The sequence below is a fragment of the Aptenodytes patagonicus genome, chromosome 1 (assembly GCF_965638725.1).
Source record: "Aptenodytes patagonicus chromosome 1, bAptPat1.pri.cur, whole genome shotgun sequence".
Classification (NCBI taxonomy): domain Eukaryota; kingdom Metazoa; phylum Chordata; class Aves; order Sphenisciformes; family Spheniscidae; genus Aptenodytes; species Aptenodytes patagonicus.
In genome coordinates this window covers 34673673-34699220 of record NC_134949.1, presented here as the reverse complement: position 1 = coordinate 34699220, position 25548 = coordinate 34673673, and the positions used below count along the sequence as shown (strand labels likewise).

The 25548-nt window shown below is 39.2% G+C and overlaps 1 protein-coding gene across 2 annotated transcripts in view; it reads left to right on the top strand.

The window, feature by feature from the left end:
* Positions 1-247: 247 nt before the first annotated feature.
* SCAF11 (SR-related CTD associated factor 11) overlaps positions 248-25548 on the top strand; it is a 51632-nt gene continuing 26331 nt past the window's right edge. The window contains exons 1-3 of one of the 2 annotated variants that reach the window (XM_076331767.1): positions 248-358; positions 16903-16981; positions 17824-17978. In XM_076331767.1, the coding sequence (XP_076187882.1) occupies positions 16921-16981; positions 17824-17978 (216 nt within the window). In that variant the 5' untranslated portion in view covers positions 248-358; positions 16903-16920. Of the gene's footprint in view, positions 359-832; positions 1371-16902; positions 16982-17823; positions 17979-25548 lie in introns of those variants that run through there. The other variant, XM_076331777.1, reaches the window with a different exon arrangement.

Sequence of the window (25548 nt, the reverse complement as noted above, 5' to 3'; positions counted from 1 at the left end):
TCTGGCGGGCTGCGCCGCCCGCCCGCCGCCACGCCACCGCCCCGCCCCCCCAGCCCCCCCGCGGCGGAAGACGGCAGAGCAGCGCCCCCCCGCGGCCCCCGCCGGCGCTGCGCACTCCCGGCCGCGCGCGGACATGTGGCCCGGCGGCCGCTGAGCGGGGCCCCCCCCCCGAGCCGAGCCGAGCCGAGCCCGCCCTCCCGCCGCGCCTCCCGCCCCGGCGGACGCTCCTCGGCCGCAGCGGGGCGGCGGGCGCCGCTCCCGGAAGCCCCAAGGCGGGGAAGGCGCGGGGAACCGGAGCCTCCGCTTCATGCGGGTGGCCGCGGAGGGGTGACCGCGCGAGGGGACGCCACGGCGCCAGGTGAACACCGGCGGTTGGGGCCGGGGGCGGCGGGGGGCGGGCGCCTCCCTCGGGAGTTTCCGGGAGGAAAGTGCTCGGGGCCGTTTCCCGACGCGGGACGGCGGCGGGCAGGGTGCCGGCGGGAGCGGAGGGGAGGGGAGGCGAGGCGAGGCGAAGCGGGCGGTGCTGCCGTCCCGCTCTGGCCGGGGCCTTCGCCTCCGCTGGGGGCCCGCCGGGCTCGGGTCCTCCCTCTCTGCCTCCCTCCGCTCCGCCGGACAGAGGGCGGGGTTTGCTGCCGGCTCCGGCCTCGGGTGTTCCCCCCACTCCTCCCCTCCCCTCCCCTCCCCTCCTCGCCGCCCGCGTCGTGGCGCCGGCCGGGAGGCTGGCCCGGCCCGGTGCTGCCGCTCGGCCGCCGTGACAGGCCGTTGCGGGGCGCGGGGGGAGGCCGCGGCCTCCGGGGCGGCTCTGGACCGCCCGCCTCGTCTCCCGGGGCGGGAGGGGGAACAAAGCGGGGCGGCCGGGGCGATCCGCCGTTCCCAGGAGACCGCTGGCTCCCTCCGCGCCGAAAGCTTTTGTGAAGGCACAGTGAGAGGAGCAGCAGCCCTGCCCGGTGATCCGTGAGTGGGGTTGGCGCGGGGACCTCCCCGCCGTGGCGCTGGTCTGAACAAAGATCCCGGTCCGGGCAGGCACCGCCGTCCCTCTTCTTCCCGGGAGCGGCGGGCTCCCGGCGAGGCGGGCGCTGAAGCGGCCGCCCGGAGTTGCGAATAGCGGCAGCGTCTGCTGGAAGAGCGTCTTCGAGTAGCAGGAGTTACTGGAAGACTTCGCGGTTGTGGAGGAAGTTGCACGGAGAGGCTCAGCTTAAAGCCCAGCTCTGCTTTTGTGCTGTGGCGGAGTCGCGACTGACTTCAACACCAGTAAAGTTGCACTGAGTAACGCTGGAGCCTGGAAGTGATGCAGTTACCAAGCCAGTGAGCGGCTCCGATTCCTCTTGTGTTTTAGAGTACATTGCGTCCTAATTTTTTTTTTCCCTTTGGTGAGTATGAAGAATATTATTAGCCTGAGCCCCAAATGTAACTCATCTTTGACAACCTATCTCCACGTTTATAACTTCAAAACAAAACAATTTTGGTAGGACTAAAATTGGTCCCCTTCCTCTCACAATGCTTTTATTTTAGACTACTAATTAATTTTAAATTTTTAGGGAGAATGAGATAACAGAGAAAGGCCAGGTAGTTGCTGTTTAGTATCAGTGACTAGGTACTGTTGGCAAAGAATCATTTATTTAAAATGTCAAGAGGCGGTTAAGGCTGTTCACATCTAAGTAATAATTATATAATGGACTGGAATGCCCCTGATTATTGAACAGCTGTTTTAAGATTGTAGCTTTTTAGGGCTTTGATAACCTTGAAGGAAGATCTAGCTAACTTAGTGTCTGATGTTATTATGTTTGTATGTCACTAATGTACTGGGGGCTTTTAATTCTCTTTCAGGGGATCATAGTTTTAAGTCAAGTGTGATCTAACTTAGAGTTTTACTATGTGGGTATTCAGACTCTGTTACACATGAGAGAAGAGGAATGGGGGAAGTCTTTAGTCATTTTGTCATGGTTTCTTTCAATCTTAGAAGAAGTAAATAGTAGGCCGCTTAAATGAAATTACGGGTTGACTAAAATTCGCTATTATTTGGTTGATCATACATGGTAATCCATGTTTTTTTTAACTGGAAAGCTGTATTTAGAGATTCACAAGATTAAAAAAAAAACATAGCATCCTCTTTAGTCACATGGAAAAGACTTGGAAATAATCCCAAGTACTTTTTCAAATGTTTTCTTTAGAATTTCTAGGAACGTAATGTTTGTTGTTCTGTTTTCCTTAGACGAGATGACAAATACTGGGGGGGGGGGGAGCCTATTTAGACTTTCAGTCACAATGTTAAATCTTTTGCAGCTTTCCTTTCAGTAGTTTACATTTACTGTGTGTAAACTTCCAGAATGATAAATGGCCCAAATAAGAAATACATCTATTTTCCTTCATGTTCCACACGCCTTCAAGTCTGCTTGTGAATATGCAGAATGGACAACAGCTTTGTGGCCTTGGGGGGGAGAGGGAGGAGTGGAAATCTCTCTCATCCAAATGGTCTTGAAAGATAATGTTTTTCAGACCTTCTTTAACAGCAGTAAACCCGGGTTCACTAGTTTACCTTGTATTGAGATTATCTTTAAGATCAGGAACATCTTCAGATTATCTTTAAGATCTCCAGGAATTTGGTGAGATTTGTGAACATGAATTTATAGCTCAAACACGGTGTGTGAAGGTTGTTGAGTTTGACTCAACAAGGAGATGTAAGTTTATCTTATTCTCCAGTTATTCAGCTATCGCTTTTGAAACATCTAGATGATAGAGTTACTTTGTGCTCTCGACTGACTGTAGTTTGACAACAGTTGATGCATGACTTCTAGCCTCTGGTATTACAAAACTTGTAGATGGTTCTGCTCTGGTTACAAACATCTGTTGTTGGGTTTTTTTCCCCCTGTTACGGGGATTCTTTGCAGAATCTTCTCAGTTTCCCACTGTCCTGAGTACTAAAAAAACCTGTGCAAAAACTTGTTATTTAAAGTTGACTTTATTTAGTAGTTACTTTACAGGCGATTTTATTTCGATTAATGCTATATGTAAACATAAATTATATTAACGGGGGGGGGAAAAAACACCGCAGGAAAAAGTTTGATGGACTGACTTGCCATACCTACACCAAAATTCTTGAAGCCTGGCCTTCTGTCAGTCCACTGTTCAGTGTTGGGATTTTCTTTGCCAGCAGTCTAAGGTGAGGGAGAAAAAATGTCCTTCCAGTTAATAGTAACAAAGACATGCTGATTAGTTCCTGCTGATAGCTAAACTGATTATTCAGTGCTGTCAACCATTGTTATCAATTTGTCTGAATGAATTCTGAAATGGTTATAGTTAATCTGCTAAACCATTTAAGATTAAAGTAGATTTTATAAATCTCAACATTGTTCAATTTTTTTGCCTTTTTTTTTTTTTGCAAGTTCGAGATAGTGTTAAGCAGATTTATACCCTACCCCTTCTTCAGTAGTCATAAATACTAGAGGTCTCTAATGTGCGTATTCTGTAGAGTGCTTCAAAACAAGGGCTAGTTCGTGGCTTTTCAGCAGTGAAGGCACATTTTGTTTCATCTGTATGTGCTAGTCCACCTTGCCCTGAAGGGCAGTGACCTTGATCTGAGAGGATATGAGTGCAGTGGATATGAGTCCAGTGACATTGTATCTTCTCTTCCCTACTTGTTTGATCTCTTTTTACCCAACAGTTGAGGATATGAACACAGTTTGCAAGCAGAAAGCTGTGAACATCTCTCTTTTGGGTTTGAAAGATGCTTGGTTTTGGTACCCTGAACCACTTGAGTAGGATGATTCTCCTGCATAGGAAGTTAGCTGCAGTTGTGAAATAACAAATGGAGGGCTGCAGCTGCTGGAAGATGGAAGGTGAACGCGCGTCTGCCTTTCTGTTCCCTAAAGCTGCAGCTCTGCTGTCCTGAACAGTTGTCTGTCACCTCTCTACATCTGGGTCTGGTGGAGTGCCAAAGGCAGGGTGACTGCATTGGAGGGGCTCTCAAAGGTTGAATATGCGTATTCTGTACTTCAGTGGCCCACACCAGATTCAACAAGTAGTTTTTCTCTGTCAGGAATTTAAAAAAAAAAAAAAGTGCTAAGGAAGTTGCCTCTTGCTTTTAGAAACATTCTGCTTTCCTACAGCTTATTTTTATGGCATATCAGATTGTTTCTGCAACTAAAAGTCTTGAGGAAAGCTAATTAAATTTAACCAAATGTGGAAGTTGTCACTTCTAGGCTGGGGAAATTGTTAACTGACTTGACAAAGATGATCAAAATACTACATTTAATTATGTATGAGTAGGCCAGATTAAAATAAACTTTGTGTAAAATGCGTTTACTCAGGTAACATATACACACACACACACCCCTGTAGGCATATGTGCATCTATGCCTTACATTTGTGTATGTCATGCTAAAATGAATATTTTCAGCCATTCTTTTTTTTATTATCAAGTAATGCTGTCTCACAAATTAACTTGATGAAACAGTAGTAATACTCTTTTTTCCTACATGAGAACATACAATTTTAATTTTAACTCAAAAATACTCCATCACAGCAAGCATGAAAGGTAACATTTTAATTTGATGATTCTGTGGCCAGTGGCATTTCTTCTTAACTTTCTGAGATTATTCCAGGTTATTTCACATGTGTGTGTATATAAATATGTAAAAAAACATCTGAATGGATATGTAGAGAGGATGGGGAAGGAGAAGAAATATGTCTTCCAGAAGCTGTTTTCAAAAGCCTAATGCTGTGGTAAATTGCAGTATCTGATCACTTTTTCTAATAGACACTAATAATAATAATGTCTGTCTTAATGCAGATTTTATTGGTGAACTCCCATTAAAATGCAATCTTTGTTCCTCTGTTATTAGGTCTGTAAGTACTGCTTAACTGCGATCTGCCTTCAAAGGTACGATCTGTGAGTAAACCTGACTGATGCATTTAATGATGTTTGGAACTTTTCCAAGCTAGTATGAAATTGCTTAGAAACGTCAAGTGAGTTAACACTTCTTGTCTCTCTGCTTACTACCTGGCATTTGTTAGACTGCCAGCAGTAATAAGGAATGTGAAATTCCATGGGATCAGTGTCTGGATAGAAGTCCTCGTGTATGTCCATACCTTGAGATAGCAACACAGGCCAAAACTGCAGCAGTGAAGACTTCTACCTTTCTTGGTATGCCACAGGAGAGATGGAGACCTGAGTGAAACTGAGCTGTACTGATATTCAAAACTTGAGTTTTAAGGTAGAATCTGAAGGTAGATGAGTGGTGTTAGTTGGACTGCTCACTATCCAGAGCAAATGACTTCAGCAATTCTGGACACAGGGGGGACAATGAAATTCTTCTCTGCTTTCTATACAGCCACTGAATAAGCACTTCTTGTACACAGTTTTGCTTTTTCTGAACATTCTTAGTTTGTTACTTGTGATGTAAAAGGCAGTGACCCCTGTGGATGGATAGGTGTAATGAAAAGTAATCGGAAGTCCTGTGAAACAGTTGGAGAAAAGCAGTCTGTTAGGACTACCTTGCGCTCGTTGGAGTTTTGTTTTAGAGATGTTACTAAATAAAGATACCTATAACAATGAAGGTAAAGTATATTCTTCTCTCTAAATCTATGCAATTGTGATTTTTAAGATGTAGCTTCATCAGCCCGAGCACGGAAGGCACCTTATACAACTCTTGGATAAGTCAGTTGGTACCAGCAGTTATTTTGTGGTTGTTATTGTGGCAAGAAACTTTGAATGAGAATGGGGTTCATCATTGTGAGGAGCTTCTAGTATTGTTGATGTGGGAAGCTTAAGTTCTTTTTGAAGCTTTGCAATGAGATAGAATAATCAATTACAATGAAAACTAGGTTGGTTATGTAAGAATTCACTGTAAAGTACTGTTTTGTTACAGGTGATTTCTTGATGCCATCTGTAGGGTGAAAGTAACCCAAAATGGTGATTAGCATGTTTTCCTATTAGTAGACTCTCTTCATGAGTTGAAAGGAAAGGAGATGGAGTTCAGGTTGTATTTTCAAGCTCAGATCTGGCTTTTCCCTCTTGCGTGGTTAATAGTTTCTGTTACCTTTTGCGTGTTGCTATTGGCATTAAGGAAACCTTCTCTCACATACCTGTCTTCCATTCCTGGCCATGTTTTTCTAGCTTTATTTTAGCTATCTTGAAAGTTATCACTGAGTAAGGGCTGTGAAAGCAAGATCAACAGTAATTGAAACTGCTTACTCCCCATCTATCTACTACTTCTGAAATGATGCCTGATGCATTGTTATTCTACAAATATTGTAGATTTTGTGCAAAATACAGTTACACTTAAAATTATTTCAGTTGTCGTATATCCTTTGCAAACTCTTTATTTTTCCACCATTTTCCAAAAACAGCATTTCTTTTTGTCCGAGATTTGTAAGAGGTTAGTGTAGGTCTTTGACCTGAGCTTATAAAATACTGTTATTCAAAGTTAAAAGGAGCTTGAGGACCGTGATTTTGACACCATAGCTTTCATCTAGTGCTTTTTTTAAGAGTATGCCTCAGAGAGGCAAAATGTACTTTTAAATGGCTATGTTACTTTCTTTCTTTTGTTTTTGAATCAATGTCTGTATATTTTACATGTAAGCTGAAATTACTTTTTATGGAAATGCATTTTTTTAATACCAAAAGAACACATCGTATCACTAAACTCTTGATTTGATGCCTAAAATGAAAGAACAGCATGCTTTTAACAGAGGACTCAAATTCAGTATATTTTTATCAAGCGTGTATGTATGGTTCTATGCAATCTTCTCTAGTGCATTTTTTCCATTTAAGTAAATCCATAAAATTATAGGGGAGCCTATACATTACATAAATTTTGTTAGAGCGATGCCCTTCAGTTTGCAGGGGATCAACATTCAGAAACTGAGAAATAAGACTACCATGATGTAGGTGAAAAAAAAAGTAACGGTAGTCTGTAATTGGACAATTGTATGCTCTTTCCTCCTTTGCTGGATTCAGCCCTTTCTTCTTTGGCTCAATATACTTTTCTAATCACCTACCGCTCTGGTTTTGTTGCCCCACTAATTTTTTGCATCTTAAATGTGCTTCTTGCCATTGCTACTGCCCCTGAGCTTTTCATTTGAGTTCAGCCTTACTCCATCAGTTTTGCCCATCATTTTTCCCTTCCACTGTTAAAAGGTCTTAGCTTTTCCACTTCTGTCTTTGCAAGGTCTTTTGGTTCAGCTCCTGCATCCCTGGTGTTTAAGTCCAGCTATTTGGGCATGTTTAGGATGGTATTAAGAAAAATAAAGATGGTCTTCCTAGTTTCTTTAGCATCAGAGAAATGATTGCAACAAGTCCTGCTGTGTTGCCATAGCACTGGCTGAAGTATGCTCATTCATCTTGTGGGAATGTTGCATGTGCAGTGTAGCAATGGGGTAGGAACTTCAAATTATTAGTGTATGCTAAGCACAGATCCAGTTTATGGGGAAAAAATTAAATGCAATGACTAGCAAAGATTTCTTGAGTAAATGCAAACTTTTTTTTCCCAGATGTATGACATGGCTAGATTTGGAAGAGTTGCTTGTGGAAAGCATGTTCTTGATCTCAGTGACCCACTGCCAAATATCTGCTCTTTGGTGGAAAGCATGAAAATACTGGTGCTTCCAAGTGGTTAGAAAAAAGTGCCTGGGGTTTTTTTTGGTGGGGTTTTTTTTTTAAACTGTTCTTGGAAATGGCCGAGCCATTTTTGCTGACTTTGGTATGTAATGCTATCCCTTCCAGCTGCAAAACTATGCATGTGACTAAGGACCCTCAGCAGCGGAAGGCAAGGTCATGGGTTTATGCTGATTTGATTAGTTGCTTGAACCATGTGCACCATGACAATAGTATCTAATCCCTAATTAGTCCCTGTTATTTGTAAATCTCAATTTCACCCAGTTTAGTCACAGACTACTTAGAAGAAACACCTAAGTGCTGAATTGTACATTTTGTGAAAGAATGTTATGTGAAAGTATGTTATGTACACTATTTTCTTTCATATTTCTTTGTACTATGTTAATCACTACAGTACTTCAGTGTTTTATCAGCAGTGTATGAAACAACATGACTTAGCCCCTGGCATACATGCATGTTCTCCCTAGGGGGGTGATTGTGGTATAGTGTGTCTTCTGTGGGGAGTCTTGTCGTACACAGGCACACGTGAAACAGCAGAACAGTGCATATTGCCTTCTATTGAAAATACTGTTTTGGAAAGCAAAATGGGGCGGTCTTTTAATTTCTGTGACTATACACTTCTTCATCTCGTATCAGTCTTTGGAAGGTTCTATTCATCCTGTCTGCTGTATAAATGAAGCTGTTTTGTCCTGGGGGAGTTGACCATAGCTCCAACGAGCATTCCTTCTTATGGCTGTTGTGATCCCAGCTGTGGACTTCTGTAAAGATTAGGTCTGGGATTGTCTTGTATAATTCAGAACGTCTTTGGAAAGCAGTGTCATGAGTGGCAGCCTTACTGAGGAGCTACCCTGCAAAATTGCCTTAGTTCAGTGCATAGGGAAACTGTGTGGCTTTGTCCTCACTGCTTTTGCGTTGTCAAGAGCTGAGAGAGGCTCGAGTAACCTAGTTTGTCCGCTGGCAGAGTGGAAATGGATTTTCTCACAGACTTGAGAAATGTCACTAAAGAGCCATAGGGACACAAGCATAGCTTTAAATTACAGGTTAGATTGATCAGCTGTGAATATACACTTTGAATCAAATGAGACTGTGCTGTGACAACTAACCCCCCAAAGTGCTTCCCTCCCATCCCCCTTGCTGAGTAGCAAGTTTAGCTTCATCTAGTTCTTGCTTTGCAAACTGAATTTGCCTAAGCACTGGACCATCTTGGTTGTCAGTGGTCACCCTGAAAGTACTGATAGTATAGAGCTGTCATTTCGCTATACTTTCCTATGTAATTTCATGTGGTCTGATGAGTTAACCTCACTGCTGCTGGCAGATACTGAAAATGCTGGAGAGATAATTGATTTAGATTGACTTCTGGAGGGAATCTGCTGAAATACAGTTTCTCATTGCTGCTTACTGGGTATGAGCCCTTAATATGAGTTCAGGAGACATCCTAAACTTCTGCCACCTATCCTAGTGGAACAAAGTGGTTTATGGTTGACAGTGCAGAAAGATGAGAAATGAAATTTGCCTTCTGTAGATAATTACCCATCAGTGCCAGTAAGGTAGCTGTAGTTCAGTACCAAACTCAAATTTGGCATGTCTAAAAGCTGCTTACTGCTATGTGAGCTTGTAATCAGCTTTTCTTTACCTCTTCATGAGCTTCCTCAGAAAATGGGGCTCAGCCTTGTGTGATAGCATGGTGAGAACTGATGTATACAGGGACACATTCTTCAGTGTGTTTTTGACAAAGAGAAGTAGTATCCCTTTGGTGCTTTAACTGTTTTGGTCAAACATACCTTTTCTGGCTTGTGGAAGTATCAGTCTTTATGTGTATTGTCCCAGTAGTTATGTGGATGCTCATGATTCTGATGAGCAAATCAGCCCTTGCATGTGTGTCATCTTTGGGGCAGGTGTGTCTGTGATGTAAGCGTTTCACAAACCTTGGTGCCTTGTGTTGTCTTAAGTTACCTACTACTTAAGACTGATAAACCGGCTCACTCTTTCGGATGGTTTCTTGGGATGGGATTTGGAATTTCGTTGAAGCCTCTGATAGCTTTATTATCAGTTGAATTTTAGCACAAGACTTGAGTTTGTCATTCTGTTGCTGCTTGTTTTCCAGTGCTAATGGTTCTTCTGTAACCTATATCCTTATTTTTCTTTATTACTAGGTAAAAACTAATGAGAACTGGTTACTTTGGGAAGGAAAGGAGTATGAAGGCTGGTAGATCAGGGGGCCGTCTGCATGACTGGGATTCTGAGGTGAAGGGATGCTTGTCCCACGTGCGAGTTTCCCAGTACAGAGAAAGATGGGAAGTTCCTTAATGGATACCTGTTGGTGATACTAACTTTGTTACTATCTTCAGTCTCTCATATGCGTAAATCTGTTGGGTTTTGGGTTTCTTTTGGCTTTGATAATAACTCTTACTTAAAAGCATTAAATCGGCGCCGTGCTGTTGTTAGAGGTATTAACAGCAAAGTACAAGTATGTTGCCCTTTTTTTCAAGTTGATAGTCTGTCTGGTTTAGTTCTGTGTTGTACTGAAGCTTTTTGGATAGTAACTTTTCTAAGTGGAGCTAGAACACAGTTATTTACTCTTACACATATGAATAACATATGATGAATAAAGTATTCTTCAGTTACTGTTAGTAATTGTAGAATACTAAAGAAACTTGTGGATCAGCATGACTTGTCAAGGCACAGATACATGAAATGGTACTGCTGACATTGCTTGGGTACCCTCTTTTACTGTCCAGTAAACTGAAGTGTTTTAAATGCTACACTAGAGTTCAATCTGATTTGTAGCAGCACTTCAACACGTAACATTCTGTAAAAGACGTGTCCCCCACAGTTTATAGAATATTGTCAAATATGTGAGGTCTTATGAAACGACATCTTTCTTGCTGCCCTGATGTTTTGCCTATGTCTTGCAGGTGCTCTTTTGTTAAACTTCAGTGAGGAACACTGTCTACTCCCTTGACTTAACATGAAAAAGTCTGTATGGCAGGTTTTAAGCCAGTTTATGATTATAAGCTTTATACAGGAAGGAGATTACCTTGTGTGTGTATCCACTGTAAAGTTCTAAATCTTCCTTGAAACCCTTGGCTCTTCAGATGGTCAGACAGGTTACTAATGATAATTGCTGCACCTGAGCCACTGCAGCAGTTCCTCAAGCTGTAATTGCACATTTCCATTGAGTTCTACGTGCCTTCCTTGCTTAGGAGACAGTTATGATGTTGTCCTGTATACTTCGTGAATGCTGACTGGACATGAGCGTTGAGTGTCTGCAGCTGCTATTCAGTCTGTTATTGTCGAGGTGGCCACAAAAATGAAAGTGCTGAATCTAGCAGGGACATAGCTGTAGCCCCAGCATCTGCAATGTAAGTGTGCTTGTCAGCGTCATGCTGCTAGACTGTGGAAAAAGAAATCCCGAGGAGGCTATACACTGTGTTGTTTCGGGTTTGTTTTCTTCTTCTGTGTAGGGAAGGGGAAAGTAGGTGGAAGGCAGTGTACTGTTTAGGATGGTATAACTCTAGCCATTTGGCTCTGACAGTTCTCTCCTGTGACTTTACCTTGCGTTTTCATGGGCTTGGCAGGTAATTTAGGTACTGCTATGTCCTTGAAGGGGGGCAGTTTGACAAGAAAGTCTTAGTTATTGTAGCACCTTGCCACTGCCAAAAGGGGCAATCCCATTTTATGTCTTCCCTCCCCCATTCTGTCACTTGCAATTTCTTTGGCACACGTGTGGCTCTTAGCTGAGTCCGTCACCATCTCTAGTGGTGAGAAACAGAGCTGCTTTTTTTGGTGGCAGCAAACTGTTAGATTAGATTAGCTCTCTTGGGTAATTGCATCATTAGAGGGTCTGGAAAGAGTCTTTAAATCAGCAGTGTCTACTTGCCTGAATAGCACTGATTCTTTCCAAGACACTGGATCTACATGAATAGGCTTAAACCACCTATAGAAAAAGGTTTCTCTTTCTATTCCCCAAAGCATAGCACCGGTCTCTCTCTTCATCTTTGTTGGTTCTATGGCATTCCATTTGGGAATGCAGACAAGGTGCAATTTGAGCATACAAAGAGTAAAGATCCTCTTCAAAAGCCCTCTTTTGAGTGTGCCTGTTGGTTCTATTCTCACTAATGTTCTGGGCCATGAGATTTTACTACACAAAGGAGCAAATCCAGGATAAGTGCTTCCAGATCCTCAGTTTAGCCCTCATTTATTGGAGGGCAAACAACATTACTGAATTGTCACTTGAAACAAGTCTACCTTCCAGGCTCTTCAGACAAATTAAAAGTTTTTCCAAATAAAAAGAACTGTGAAGGTTCTTGATGTACTTTTGCAAATATCCAATAGTGTCTTTTGATTTTTTCTTTTCTTGGAGTTTGTGTTGCATTAGACTTAACAATACAAGTAGGTAAAAAGCTTTTCAAATGTTCAGCTGCCATTGGAAATACTAAGTGTTTCCTCAGCCCATCTCCAAGATGGCACAAGACTTCTGGCAAAAGTTTTCAAAATTTTCAGCAGCGGCTGGACATTTGCCCAGTAATGGTCCAGAGGTTATGGTGAGCCCGTATGGGGAACTCCAGAGGACACTCCGTATTCTGCCACTAATTGCTTAAAAAAAATCTCAGTTTTTCTAAATGTGGCTAATTATTGAGATCTATTTTCCGCAAACATGCTTGCTGAGGGAGAATCTTAAAGCTCCTTCCGAGGTTTCTTAAAGACGATCAAAATGCATAGTGCAAAATAGTCCTACTTACTGCTGCCCAAAATTTTGATGTGAGTAAAGGGTGTTATTGTTGTTTTATTAAGCAAATAAACTCTGTACGCGGAATGTATGGCTGACTGTGGTTTCATATTTGAAACTGATGGTTTCTTGAGTTAGTAAAGAAATCAAAACACAATTAAGAGTGCCACAAATCCTTTTTAAAAGAAGAGAAAATATTTTTAATAGAAACAGAACAGTCAAAATAAGTTGCTACTATGAGTATTGATGTAACATGCATCTAAGAAGTTGAATGGTTATTTACAAATGTTTCCTAAGTCCATTAAGGGAACAAGAATAAGCCAGTCTTGGGCATCATTTTGCACTTGCTTACTGAAGATCTTGTTGCATGTGTTCTTGATTTCCACCCTGCTTTCCAACTGAACAAGTATACTTCTGCATAGATAGGGCTCTAGACCGTTACTGTATTGGAGGAAGAGTGTATTTAGCTGTTGCATTTTATTTATAGGGCATAAAGAACACTTGTAAAGACTTTGTCTTGTAGTTGGTCAAAAAGGAGGCACGTGCTAATTTCATGTGTCACTTATAATTAGGGTACTATAAATTTTCATCCGATGATTTTTCCCTGCCTATTTAATTTTAAGATTTTAGTGTAATAGATTTTAGTTCAGTAAGAAATTCAGTTGCATGACTTTGAACAGACAAAGTCTTTCTTTCTGCATGCACAGTGAATTAGTGTTGAAATACATCTGTATTTTTAGGTTATGAATTGTATGAAGTAGTTTGTGTTAACAGAAAAGGTAAATCACACTTATTTTTGTGATCTAGAAAATTTTTGTGTGAATGACACTTACGTCAGTCTGCTTTATGGAGTTGTTTACATCATGAAGCTATGTTCCTTAGACACAGTGACAAATCTATTCCCACGTTCTACAGTTAACTCTGTTTAAGCACTTTTGTTGGCAGATGTCTTTGGCATCTGCCTTCCATGAAGACAAGAACAGGAATTTCCTTTGAAGAATAACCTAGAAACTTAAATGTTTAACTGCTGTAAAAATAACGGGGTGGCAGGGTGTACTTGTGGTAATGTCCTTGTTCACTGTTTTCAGTTTAATATACTAGAGTATTCTTGCCTTTATCTCAAATATGAAGTTAAATAAGGTATTCCTCTTACAAAGTAATTCCATTGAAAACTTACAAGCACCAGAAAAGTACCATCTTGGCTGTAATGCTATGCTGTCTTTAGGCATTCTTACAAAGTATTTTATCTATAGAGCTGGGCGTGGGGTTTGATTTTGTTTTTGTCAGCACTAACATAGTATAGTACTTGTTGTTGTCTTGTCAAGTGTCTTGCATGTGTGGGTTGTGGGGTATTTTCTAATATTTCACATCAACAGCTGAATGATCGTAACTAAAACGTGTTGGTCATTAGTCAGTGGAATCTGGTAGAAGTACTCTTTGGATATTAGCATTCTTCAAATACCTATTAGCCTGATTGGACACGATTAGCCACGGATATCGACAAATATGATCTTCATGTGAGCTCATACAATTTGGTAACTGGGATAATGACAAAAAAAATTATCTCGCTTCTTTCACTGTCTGTCCCCCAGCCAAGACTACAGATTTCTTGTATGGCATGCGGCTGGAATGACGAAGTCTGAGAAATACTTCCAAATCTTCTTGAAGTTTAAGAGAATCTAAAGGAATATGTCACATCTTGGGACAAATAAGAGTTCTGTTTTCCGTGCTGTCTGCTCCTTCTAAACCACTATGTTTTCTTTTCCTAACTCTGTTTTTAATTTTGTAAATTTAACGGTAGTCTTTAGTGTTCACTCTTCTGCCATTCCAATGCCTGTGATGCCCCTTTTAAAGTAGTGGAGAAAATAGTCTTTCCGAAGTTAATTTGTTAAATAGAATGTAAATTTTGATGATGTCTTTTATTTTATAAATATTTCTATTTCAGTAGTATTAAATTGCTCTGCTGTGTTGTGTGAAATGCAGTGTCAAGTTGGCAGAAAGGTGTGCTGTGCAAAGTGATCTGTGAAATGCATTAGCGGCACTCAGTATCTGTTTAAATAGGTTTGTAGGAAGAACGATGTACACCGCATAAATGTTTTCAGTTGCTGCACATCTTGGATTTACTGATATTCTGTCAAAATTTTAGGATCTCTGTTTTTCTAATTATTGTAACTGCAAGAATTTCTGGGATGTCTTTGTATCTAGAAAGAGTACAATGGAGAAAAGGTTACTTTTTCTGGGGAAAAACAAATCTAAAGAGCTTCTATGGGTTCTGTTTCTGCAATCTGCCTTAGTGAACTCAAGACTTCTGTTACAATAAGCATGAACTCTACAGCTACTGATTAAGTTACAATTTGGTATCTAGATTGTGTCTATTTAAAATGTTTTCTGTGGATGAATGCAGAGTGCAGAGTTCTTGATCTTGTCTTTAAATAGTCTCAGCTGTGATGTGTCCTGGGACTTCTAGGGTTGAGAGGGGTTTGAGCACAGCTTATGGATTTTTCTGCTTCTGTAAAGCATTGCTGAGGTTTGTTAAGATGTAGAACAGAAGGAATGTTCTTATGTTTTATATATAAAAGCATGTATACCACACACCACCACATGATTTAAACTTTTTGGGACCAAAGCCACTTAAAAGTCCTCTTGCGAATCAGAGTGAAAACAACAGACTTTGATCTTATATTTTAAGTTCAAATGTGTTTTTGGCGGTCTTACCTGTCCTAATTTGATGCAGATTTGCTTGTTTAAGGCACTAAATTTTAAAGTAGCAGTTTGGCTTTTGTTGGGTTTCATCTTGCCTAGCCTGCAAAGGATAATAAGTGGTTGTTCTACTAACAGAACTTGTATACAACTTTCAGCATTCACTGCAACACAGTCTTTATTAATATTAGTGCTAGTAACTGCTCTACAGTTGATGGCATTTATCCTAATAATATGTCTTTAAGTCATTTTTGTATCAAAATAGGATAGCAGTGTAGGGGGAAAATTTCCTTATAGCTAGGTTTTTGTTTCCTTCTCCCTTCCTTTTCCCCCACCCTCAGTTGACTTGATCCACATGTTCCTTTTGAGGGATTAAAAAGTAGTTTCTAATGGGAACATTGAAACCATTTAGCATTCTAATTACAGATTTCTAATTAGTTTCACAGTTTTGATCATTTCTTTAACGAACTGTCTGTGTTCGAGACTCACAGATCAGAGTTCTGCTTTCTTGGATTGCCTAAGAAAACGAGAAGTGTGTTGTGTGATGGGTATCTGTGGGAGCGTTTTTTTTTTCTCAGTAAAAAGAAATGATCATTAAAACACTTCCTGCTGCCAAGATCAAGCAATAAAGACTTGATAAGAAGATAAGTTTTGGGAGGCAAATTCTGTCTCTCCCCCTCCTGGATATCCAGGTGGTAAAGGGAAACCAAGGTAGTTTGTAAGTGAAATAGGAGGAAGTTTAGTTGAGGAATGTGATTGTGGCGTTCTGAGCTCTGTCCTGCTGCTTTTTCTAGCAAAGGCATTAAAGAGTAAGGGGTTTGAAACCTCGGTCAGTTTGCTTCAGGTTTGAATGCTTAAGTAGTAAATCTTGGTAATTTCTGATTTCTTTAGTCTTTTGTGAAGATTTAATTTGTCCTTTTAAATAATAATTTTTTTTAAAGCTTTATATAGTTCTGAAGAAAACTGCTGGTCCCTCTAGGGCTGTTGGGTTGGAGCTTTAAATGCTTATCTCATCTCTGCTGTGGCTACAGGAGTTTGAAATGCAGGAGATTCAGTCCTTGGCATAGATACTTTTTTTTCCAAGTGTGTTTCATTCTGGATGTAGTAGGTAAGCCTCCAAAGAACATACTCTTGATGTTTCTTATGCAAGATCAAATTCTTTCAACCTATATGATGTGGATCACAAGGAATATTCTCTATTCGTGTTATTCTTATTTCATACTGCTCCTTTGGAGAACAGTTAAAAGGTGCATCCTCCCCATTCATGATACTCCACTGCACCTGTGCTTGTGACATGTCCCTTGTTTGATGATGTAACTTTCCCTGCATTTTTTTCCTGAGTGCCAATAGTTCTAATTGTATGACAAAAGAAAGAAGCAAGCAAATGTAAGCTGCTTTTGTTTTTCTCACTTGCCACTACTGCGGTGATGCTAGGTGTGGAAAGCAACTAACTCTTCTGGTGCTTGTGTGTTTAATTTTGTTGCTTCAACCATTTGTGAAGGGCAATTTGCAGTTGTTACTGCAGTGTTACGTGGGCTGGGTTGCATAGAAACTTAGCAATACATTTAACTTTTAAAAATAAAAGCACCATTGGTGATCTTAAAACACTGCAAAAACTTCACATTTGTTGAACAAAAACAATTTTCAAGTTGGAAGCATCAGTTGCTAGACAGCATTAACGATGCTCATAAATTGCAAACAGATTATGTAAATGATCCATATCTAACTCTTAATGTCACTTGTTTCTACTCTACAAAGGTATAATGAAATGGCGAGCACTCATTAAATCTGTAGTGGTCACTTTTATTTTCAAGTTGCAATCTAAATGAACTGGGTAAACTGTTTCTATGTTTTCCAGACTACATTTTGTAAGAAGATGAAGAACAGAAAGCAATGTGTTCAAGATACTGAGGGTCAGAAGCATGAAGGCATGGAAGGTAAAGTCTGTGTGTGTGGAAATATTCAAGTATATTATTCGGGTTCAAGCTGTGAAGGTCAGATTTTACATTTGCTCTCTCAATTAGTATGCTGCTTGTTTTGAAAGAAGTTGTGTAAACATAACCACTATCTGAGCATAGTATTTTTCTTTGGCCTGTGGGGTCCCCAAATCCTTTCCTGTCTCTTCTGTTTTTTACTTGCTGACTTCTAGTAGCAGAACAAAAATGGAGCTAGCAATTGTTATTCAGAAAAATAATTTAAAATTCTTTGAAGAAAAGTTCTTGTATTTTTATATTCTGAAAACAATTTCTAACTTTAACAAAATTGGGAGCGTTTTTTATTCAATGTACATGATTAGGTAAATATTTGAGGATGTTCAGCTTAAAGTAGTTCTAAGACTGGAAAACTAAAATAAAGGTAGACCATCTGTATATAAGATAATGAATATAGAATATGCTGGTCTAATTGATTTCATAGAGAGAGAGTGCAAACATCTGAGGAGAAAGACATTGCTCTCCCAAGTTCTAAATGACTGCACGGCCAATAGGAAACACTGTGTGATGCTTTCCTTATTTAACTAGCACTAGAGCTAACTTCCCTTTGTTTTAATGGCAAATATTGGTACAGTAGTCTATGAAATATGTCGCGTAGTATTTTTGACCTGAAATACATTCTTCTGACTACTCCTCTGGCCAGCGTCTTGACTGCATCAGACCTGAAAACTTGATTAATTTGCTTTTAACTACAGAAAATTGTATCTTACTGCCTTATTATTCAAATCTAGAAGGACTTTGTTTCAAAAACTGTCAAAAATTCTAAGTGTCAATGTTAATAATGCCAGGTGAAGAAAAAGAAGAAAGCTGTTCCTGTTCTACTTTATTATGTGACGGTGACACATGCCCCATCTGTCTGAACTGCATTCTAGAACAGGAGATTGGTTTTCCTGAGAACTGCAGTCATACCTTCTGCATGACTTGTATTCTTAAATGGGCTGAGGTAAGACTGAGAACCAAGGTGTGTGTTTATTTTTCAGTAAAATCTATTGCATCTAATACCTACAGATTTTTTTAAAGAAAATAAGTTATGCATTCTGACTTTGCACAAAGTGTTTCAATGACCAGTTTATAAATAAAGTACTTTGTGTTTTCTTTCGCTGGACATCTTGACTTACTAATGGTTACTAGAGATTAGGGATCAGTAAAAAAAATGGTATTGGCTGTTTGGAAGATCAGACAGTATTATGTACATGTCATAATATTTCAGTGTCATTAGCTTAATCTTATTTTGTTATCCCTTATGCTTTGTCATACTGTCAACTCTCAGGGCTGGGACCAATATGTTTTCATGTTAGTCTACAAAATGAATCTGATAAAACCTTAGTTTTCTAACTCTAAAGAGAATTCAACTAAAAGGTTAAGTGCTGTTCTGAATTAAAAATTTTCATTTTAATTATGGCTATTATTTGATCTATGTCAATACCTTTGTAGATAGTTCTGGAACCTTAAAGAAAAATGACTTGTTGAACAAATTCTTGATGATCTTGTTCTGTTTAGTCCCTTTTTCCTCACATATGTCCTGTAATCATTACATTAAGTCTTTGATATCTTTACCTTTCCTGTAACTTTTTCAATTGTCAATATAAAACACCAAATTAGAATTGCTTGATACTGTATTGGGGGGGATGCTCAAATGAGATGCTGCTTCTTGTGCTGCTTCTGTGCACTTGAACTGGTTGCTCGTTGTAGTAGAGACCACTACTTGATTTCTTTGCAATAACTTTCTTTTGAAGTAAATGATGATTTTGGTTTCAGTATATCCTTTAGAAGGTTGGTATCACTTGTATGTATGTATATAAACAATATGCTTATTTATGTATTATTTTTTATTTACTATATTTTTAACCTTAATTTTTGTGTTATTTATTACTGAAGGCAGACAATAACATAAATCACTTCTTTCTGAAGATTTTGTATGAACTTCAGAGTATTAAAAAAGGTTGTTAGATGAAACTTGCTTTAGATTCACAAACCAGATAATAAACTAAGTCTCCAGTTGCCAGATTTTCTCTTCTGCAAATGATTAATTGCAGTGCTTTTATTTATAAGGGAACAGGAAATTCTCATCCACAATTTTATCCTGGCTTCCTTAGCTGGTTGTTACAATGGCAGCTGAAAGGCAATAAATAGTGACATGCACAGGGAAGCAGTACAGTAGATGGACGGCTTGCTGCTCGATTTGAGTTTGTTCACATTGTCTAACAGATGCTTTTAAGCCCAATGAGGAAGGGAAATCTTCTTGTTTTAATGAGGCAAATGAATGATACGACATTTTTCTTGTCATGTCAATTTGGGTTTTTTGGCACAAAGCAACTTCTGCTCTTAAAAGAGTTTATAGGTGAAGTAGATGTGATGCCATAAAAATGGTAGGGGGTTGTTTATAAAGCTATGTAAGGCTTCTGCTTCTTTCCATTAGTGACATCTGATAGGTAAAACCAGCCAGCCTTCCTTTTCTGAGGATACTTGACAGTTGGACCTGTTGAGTTCATGAAACTCCATTGCCTAATCTAGTAGTTTTAATTAAAAGTAAAGGGTGGAAAAAAAGTGTTGAAAACTGGCTGACAGATGTTCGGAGGCTTCAGCTGTGAGAAGCAGATGAGGTTTTATAGCTTGGAATGATAGAAACATATTATAAGCACGTGGCCATTTGAAGCATGCTGATGCCATGTGGTTTGTGTGTCCACTATTAATATTTAGTAAGTAAAAGGTTTTGTTCTTTTTTGGGAAGTGTTGCATAAGGTTTAGCTTTCTCTGCTAGTTCTTGGTTGATCATAACTAACAAAAACTAAATAATTGACAAGTAGTGAAATTTAAGTCACTCTGAAAAATGAAGACATAAAATTATCTGCTCTTTAAAAAAATATGCTACCAGATTCTGTCTAAAGATTAAGTATTTTTATTGGGTATAAATAAATCGGTTTTAAAAACACTGTTTTCCTGTTTAAGCACTGGAGAATAACAAAATTGAGAATATTATTGAGAAAAATCTTAAAAAAAAAAAAAAAAAACCAAACCACCACCATAATGTTCACATTACTTGAAGTGCTCTGTTTTGTATCTGCAGTTATGCTCCATACACTGAAAGGCTTTGCCAGCAGTCTGTGTTGAAGTTGGATATTTCCTCTATCTTTGTGTTGCATCTGGACTTTAAAATATAACAGGAGTAACTACTTCTTTAAACTATTGTTTTCAAATTGTACATAATCCTTGTTCTTCTGAGAGTTTATGGCTTTTATATATAACTGTGTAGATTCTAATTAAAACCAGGGTAGTTTAGGCAGACGGTAGGAGTTTGTTTACCATTCTGCTCCCGCTTCTATCTATGGGAGACTTTCAACATTGCAACTGCAGTTAAGTGTCCTGTACCAGCAGGTTTTCTGTGTGCAAGCAGCAGCCATAACACTTTGAAGATCTCGCTTTTTAAGAAGAGAGAGAGAGAGATAATATAGATAGACATAACACTTAAAAGCAATTTTTACATACTGCTTTAAGTATCTTCTGGTTCATTCCATGAAGGGCTAAAAAGGGATAGGAAATTTGCCACAGAACATCTAGTATATTAGATCCTGATGGCTAAATCTGAGCATTTAGTTTCAGAATTATGTAGCATTGCAGTTGAGTTAGTGCTGTATTTTCTTTCCCTTTGAGGAAGGGTGTCCAACTCCTAAAAGAAAAATGAGGGAGAGACCAGAATCCCCACTAAGAAACTAGTCTTCAGATTAACTTTTTTTTAAAATGTCCCTTAAATTGGTCTGCTCTCTTTGGCTATGTTTACTGTAGTTAATTGCAGCACCTGAGAGCATCGTTGTGCACTAAATTCAGTTGCCTACACTATTAAACTCTCCTATACTATTAGATTGTCACTTTGTGTGCCTTTGGCCATGCTAACCAGTGCTCTCCCAAGAATTGCTGGGCAGCACTGGGCAGGCAGACTGTTGGGGACTGTTTTCAGTAGGCATGCAAAGATTAACATAAATGTCATTCATCCTGTGCTAGCTCTGAACTGCTTCTGTAAACCGACATTGTGTAATTTACCAACGGAGCCTTTCAAGCTTGAGACTTTGTATTTCAGTGGGGCTATGTTGGAAGATCATTAGAAGTAAAAGGCACTAAATCTGGAGCTGAGGCTATTGGACGCACCCTTCAGTGGGAGTCCTGAAGGATAGCGTAAGTGAAGGGTTGCTTTCAGTATAAAGAACATGTACATGATAACGTTATTCTGCCCACATAACAAAGAGGGAGCTTTGGCTATTGCTCTCTGTGTAGGAAAAAAGGAGGGGGAGGGGACGGGACCAACAACAAAAACCACAAAAAACCACTATCTAGAGTCTTCAAACACCATTGGTACTGTTGTGTTACACCAAGGGAAGTAATTACATTATGTGTTTCTCTTGTCTGTAATACCACTAGTAGATTAAAACTAGTTGGATCAAAACTAAAATTTTTAATGTTGTTTTTCTGGTACGCTTGTATTTTGTATTTCAGTTGGTAAGCACCTATGTTCTAGCTTATAATAATCAGTTCTGGAAGCATTTAAGTAAAGCTAATGTGGAGGGAGGCAACTAGGTATCTATGGCAAGCAGATATGCAAAGTAGCCAAAACCACCTCAGCGAAGACAACTGCTTTAGCAGCAATAGTATCTTGCCTGCCTGCATTAGAGGAAAACTCTACTTTTTTGTATTCTTGTCAAAGAAAACAATCTTAAATTAGAGGAGATAAATATTTACTCTGCTTTACTGTAAGCTTTTTAACTTCCCTTCTGTTTTTCAGAGTGCTAATAAATATACTGGAGATTTCTATCCTTGCTCTTCCATTAATTTCTCTTATGAACCATCATGAGAGAAGAGTGCTAAAGAAAAGATTGTGTGTTGTCTGCATTATCACAATGATTGTGTAAGAGACATTGATTTCAGTGGCCCTCCCCTACTAGCTTATATCTTTCAGTTTCTGCACCTGGTTTCCCTCATTCAATTTTCCTCATCTGGAGGGTTTGAAAGTGGAGTACGTTCAGCTGTAAATCCTCCAAAGCATTGGGGCATATTCAGGTAGGCCCTGTGCAGTATCGGTGGTTGACTTAATAAAACAAAGCAGTTGGCACAAAGAGCTGTCCTACATTATGCTTCTAGCAGGTGTTCTGTTCTTAGAATAGTTGTTTCCTTTGTGCTAGTATAAGGTTTGGATCATTGATTATGTAGAGTATACTGCACATGTATATTCTTCTGAGGGTAAAGAGAGTTACCTATATGGTAAGTGGAATTCGTAATGTGTATTCTTTCTGATCTGGATTTATTTTGTCCTAAAGGATATAGGAAGGAATCAGCTTATGTGGCCACAAGTTCCACAGTGATCTGCAGTACAGAGCACTGTGGGCAGGATTAAGATTACATTCACAAACCAAATATGCAGTGCGTTCAAAGAAACACTAAACTTAAAAACCAAAACAACAGTAAAAAAACCTTCTTGTTTAAGTGTGTCCCAGGTAATGCATACATAGACAATGCATCTGAGAACTGCTGCATGGAAAACTGTATTAATCAAATTCTTTCAGAAAATCTAGACTTCAAGATACCTTTTTTCAAACTACATGTTTGTTTTTGTGCTATGCAGTTGTTCTTGGTATATTTCCCTGCTTAAGCAGGCTGGTTGGACAAGATGACCTCCAGAGGTCCCTTCCAACCTTAACCATTTTGTGTTTCTGTGATTTATCAACTGCATTCATGCAGCAACTTATGAATGTTAAAATGGTTAAAGTGCAGTGCAAAAGTGTATGTGAGTGTTTTTGAGTTTGACTTAAATTCTTCCAATAATATAGTGTCAAAGGAAGTACAATGACACATACAGTAGCTTTCTTATCATAGAATTCACAGATCCTTACAAATAATGAATCGTTTCATCCTTTCCTAAAGACAGCCACCATTCCATTAGAACTTGTCAACACTTTATGGCAATTTTGGATTGGAAGTTAAGGACGAGCCAAACAAGTGATATAGGTAGAGAGAAGGCAGCTGTTTAGAATTGTAACTAGGTTGTCTGATTAGCTGTTGAGATTAGAATCTCTGTTCTTATGCACTCTGTATCTTTACTATTCATGAATGATATTTCAAAAAAAAAACCCCTCATGTCAGAAATAGTGCTTTCCTAAAGCATACAAAAACTTTAAATGTACTTGCTTTTAAGTAGACTGAAAAAAAAAGTCATCCTGAGTTTTTACATGCTTCTAGAAAACAGTACATTTTCTGATGTCTTCCTCCTTTTCTTTCATCAAAATGTGGAGAGGTGTTTCTCACTACGTGTGTTGTTACAGTCTCCCTTTACACTGAAGTTGGAGGCAGAATTGTGGGCTTTTTAGTGTACTGTTATTACTAGGTGGAGTAAAATATACAGACATTACTTTTATAATCTAAACCTCACCTTTAAGCCTGAATTTAGTTATGAGAATCTGGTGTTATTTGTGTTGCTTAACAGGTTCTCTAATAAAGAAGCAGTAAAGAGTGCAGGATCATGTTTCTTTTTGGATCAGCTTTTCAATACAGTAGTTGAAGAACAGACTTTGTTATGGGCCACTTGAAGAAAAAAAAAATTATAGGGGAAGGGATTTACTGCAGCAATTTTAATTCCATACGTCTTGTTAGTACTTGTTATGAAACCTCATAACATGGAACTTGATGAGATGGGGATATCTGCCAAAGTTATTTTATCAGCCAAATATGTTTTGGGGTTAGCCTGCACCTATTTGTATAGCTTCCTGAAAATTCCTAGCTGGAATATAGTAACTGCTTCAGTCTTTTGTCTACCTCGCTTTGTTCAAATGCTGTTTGAAGTGACGCAGTTAAAGTAAGGGACACTTACTCCTTGAGTTTAGAGATCGCAGTTTTGTGTGCTGCAGCAGTTACAGGAATATTGAACACTAAGTTATGCCTGTGGAGCTAAAGCAAGATTTTTCTAGAGGGTCATCAAAACCAAATAAAATACTATGAAATGAGTGTTTGGAAAACTTAGGAACACACACACATATGCTTATGGATAGCTTTTCAGGGGTTGCAGACTTCATGAATGCTTACATATTTTATGAAGAGAATTCTCCGGATATTACAGGATAGGTGAAAGAATGAATCACTGCAGTTACCAGTTTTAACATGAAAACTATGAGTAGTTCTGTGTGAAGAGTAAAACAATCGAAGACATTTTGAAATGTGCTGAGTTACTATTCTGCGTCTTTCGAAGAAAAGCAAAGCAACTCACAAATACCAGCTGTGAGGTTCTAATGATTTTGATGATTACATTAAATACTACATGTTCTGGTTTTTAAACAGCTATATTAAAGGAAGATATTTTATGAAGCTGTGGTTCTAAGGTTGTGAGACATCCCACACCCCTCCTCCCTTGTGTACAATAAAAGTGATAGCTGCTGCTTCTTGGACTCATTCCATCTCAATGGCTTTTTTCTTGTTTTAAATGTTTTTTCCCCCAAAAGGACAGTGTACATTCACTATTACTTATGATGCTACCTGAACAGAAACCTCAGAAGAGAGGAATTGCTAACTTGCCTTGAATGAAAGAAGACTCAACACCTTTGGTTACTGAACCATCTTTTCAAAAAAGATGAGAGAGATGAGTAAAAGGCCACTACTCCTCATGGTTGCTGCTTGTAAAAATGTAGTCAACTTTTTTTTTTTACCCTCACTCCCTTCTATAGCAGCACAAATTCAGTCTTGCTGTTGGGAAAAGGGACAGGGGAAAATTTTTTTTTTCTTCCATTTCCACTTAAAAGGCTTGTTCTTATATGTTAGCAGACAGATGAGAGCTGATGCATGTTTAGGTAAGTGTTGTATAGGTGAAGTAACCTCTAGCTTTCCTCAGGGCTACCCAACAATTGTACTGCGCTGAGCGGCGTGGGGGTGCACATGGGACTGTCCTGTCTTTACTAGAATTTCTCTTGAGATTTGTTGCCAATTATCAGATAATGCTAGGGCTATGAAAAGCAACTGAGTAGGAGTGGAAAGAGCATTTGCTGTTTCTGAACATATCTGAACCTAATGGAGGCTTTTGATTCTCCCAGAATGTTTTCCTCTCTTTCTACTACTGTGTATAACTGTATGTAATTGTTAAACATTTGTCCAGAAGAACTGAACATATAACAGTGAACATTTTTTTTTTAGTGGAACAAAAATGCTTGTCATTTGGATTTCTACTAGTAACACTTTGTATTCTATGATACTTCATTGCAGTGAATAAACATAACTTACTGTGACTTAAACTTGGGAAGATAACTTAATATTCATGTGTAAATTTAATGTAGAAACAGATTGTATTCTTGGAAAAATTTAATTTTCAGCTAAGGTAAATCCTGAAATGAGACTGAAAATGACTAAGAAAATCGACTTCCTCCTACCTATCTTTGACAGTCTGGTATCTCTAAGAATCAAAGTATTTACCTTGAAGATTGCAGCTGATTCAACAGTTACAGTGCATTGCATACTATCAAATATCGCAATTGAACAATACACTG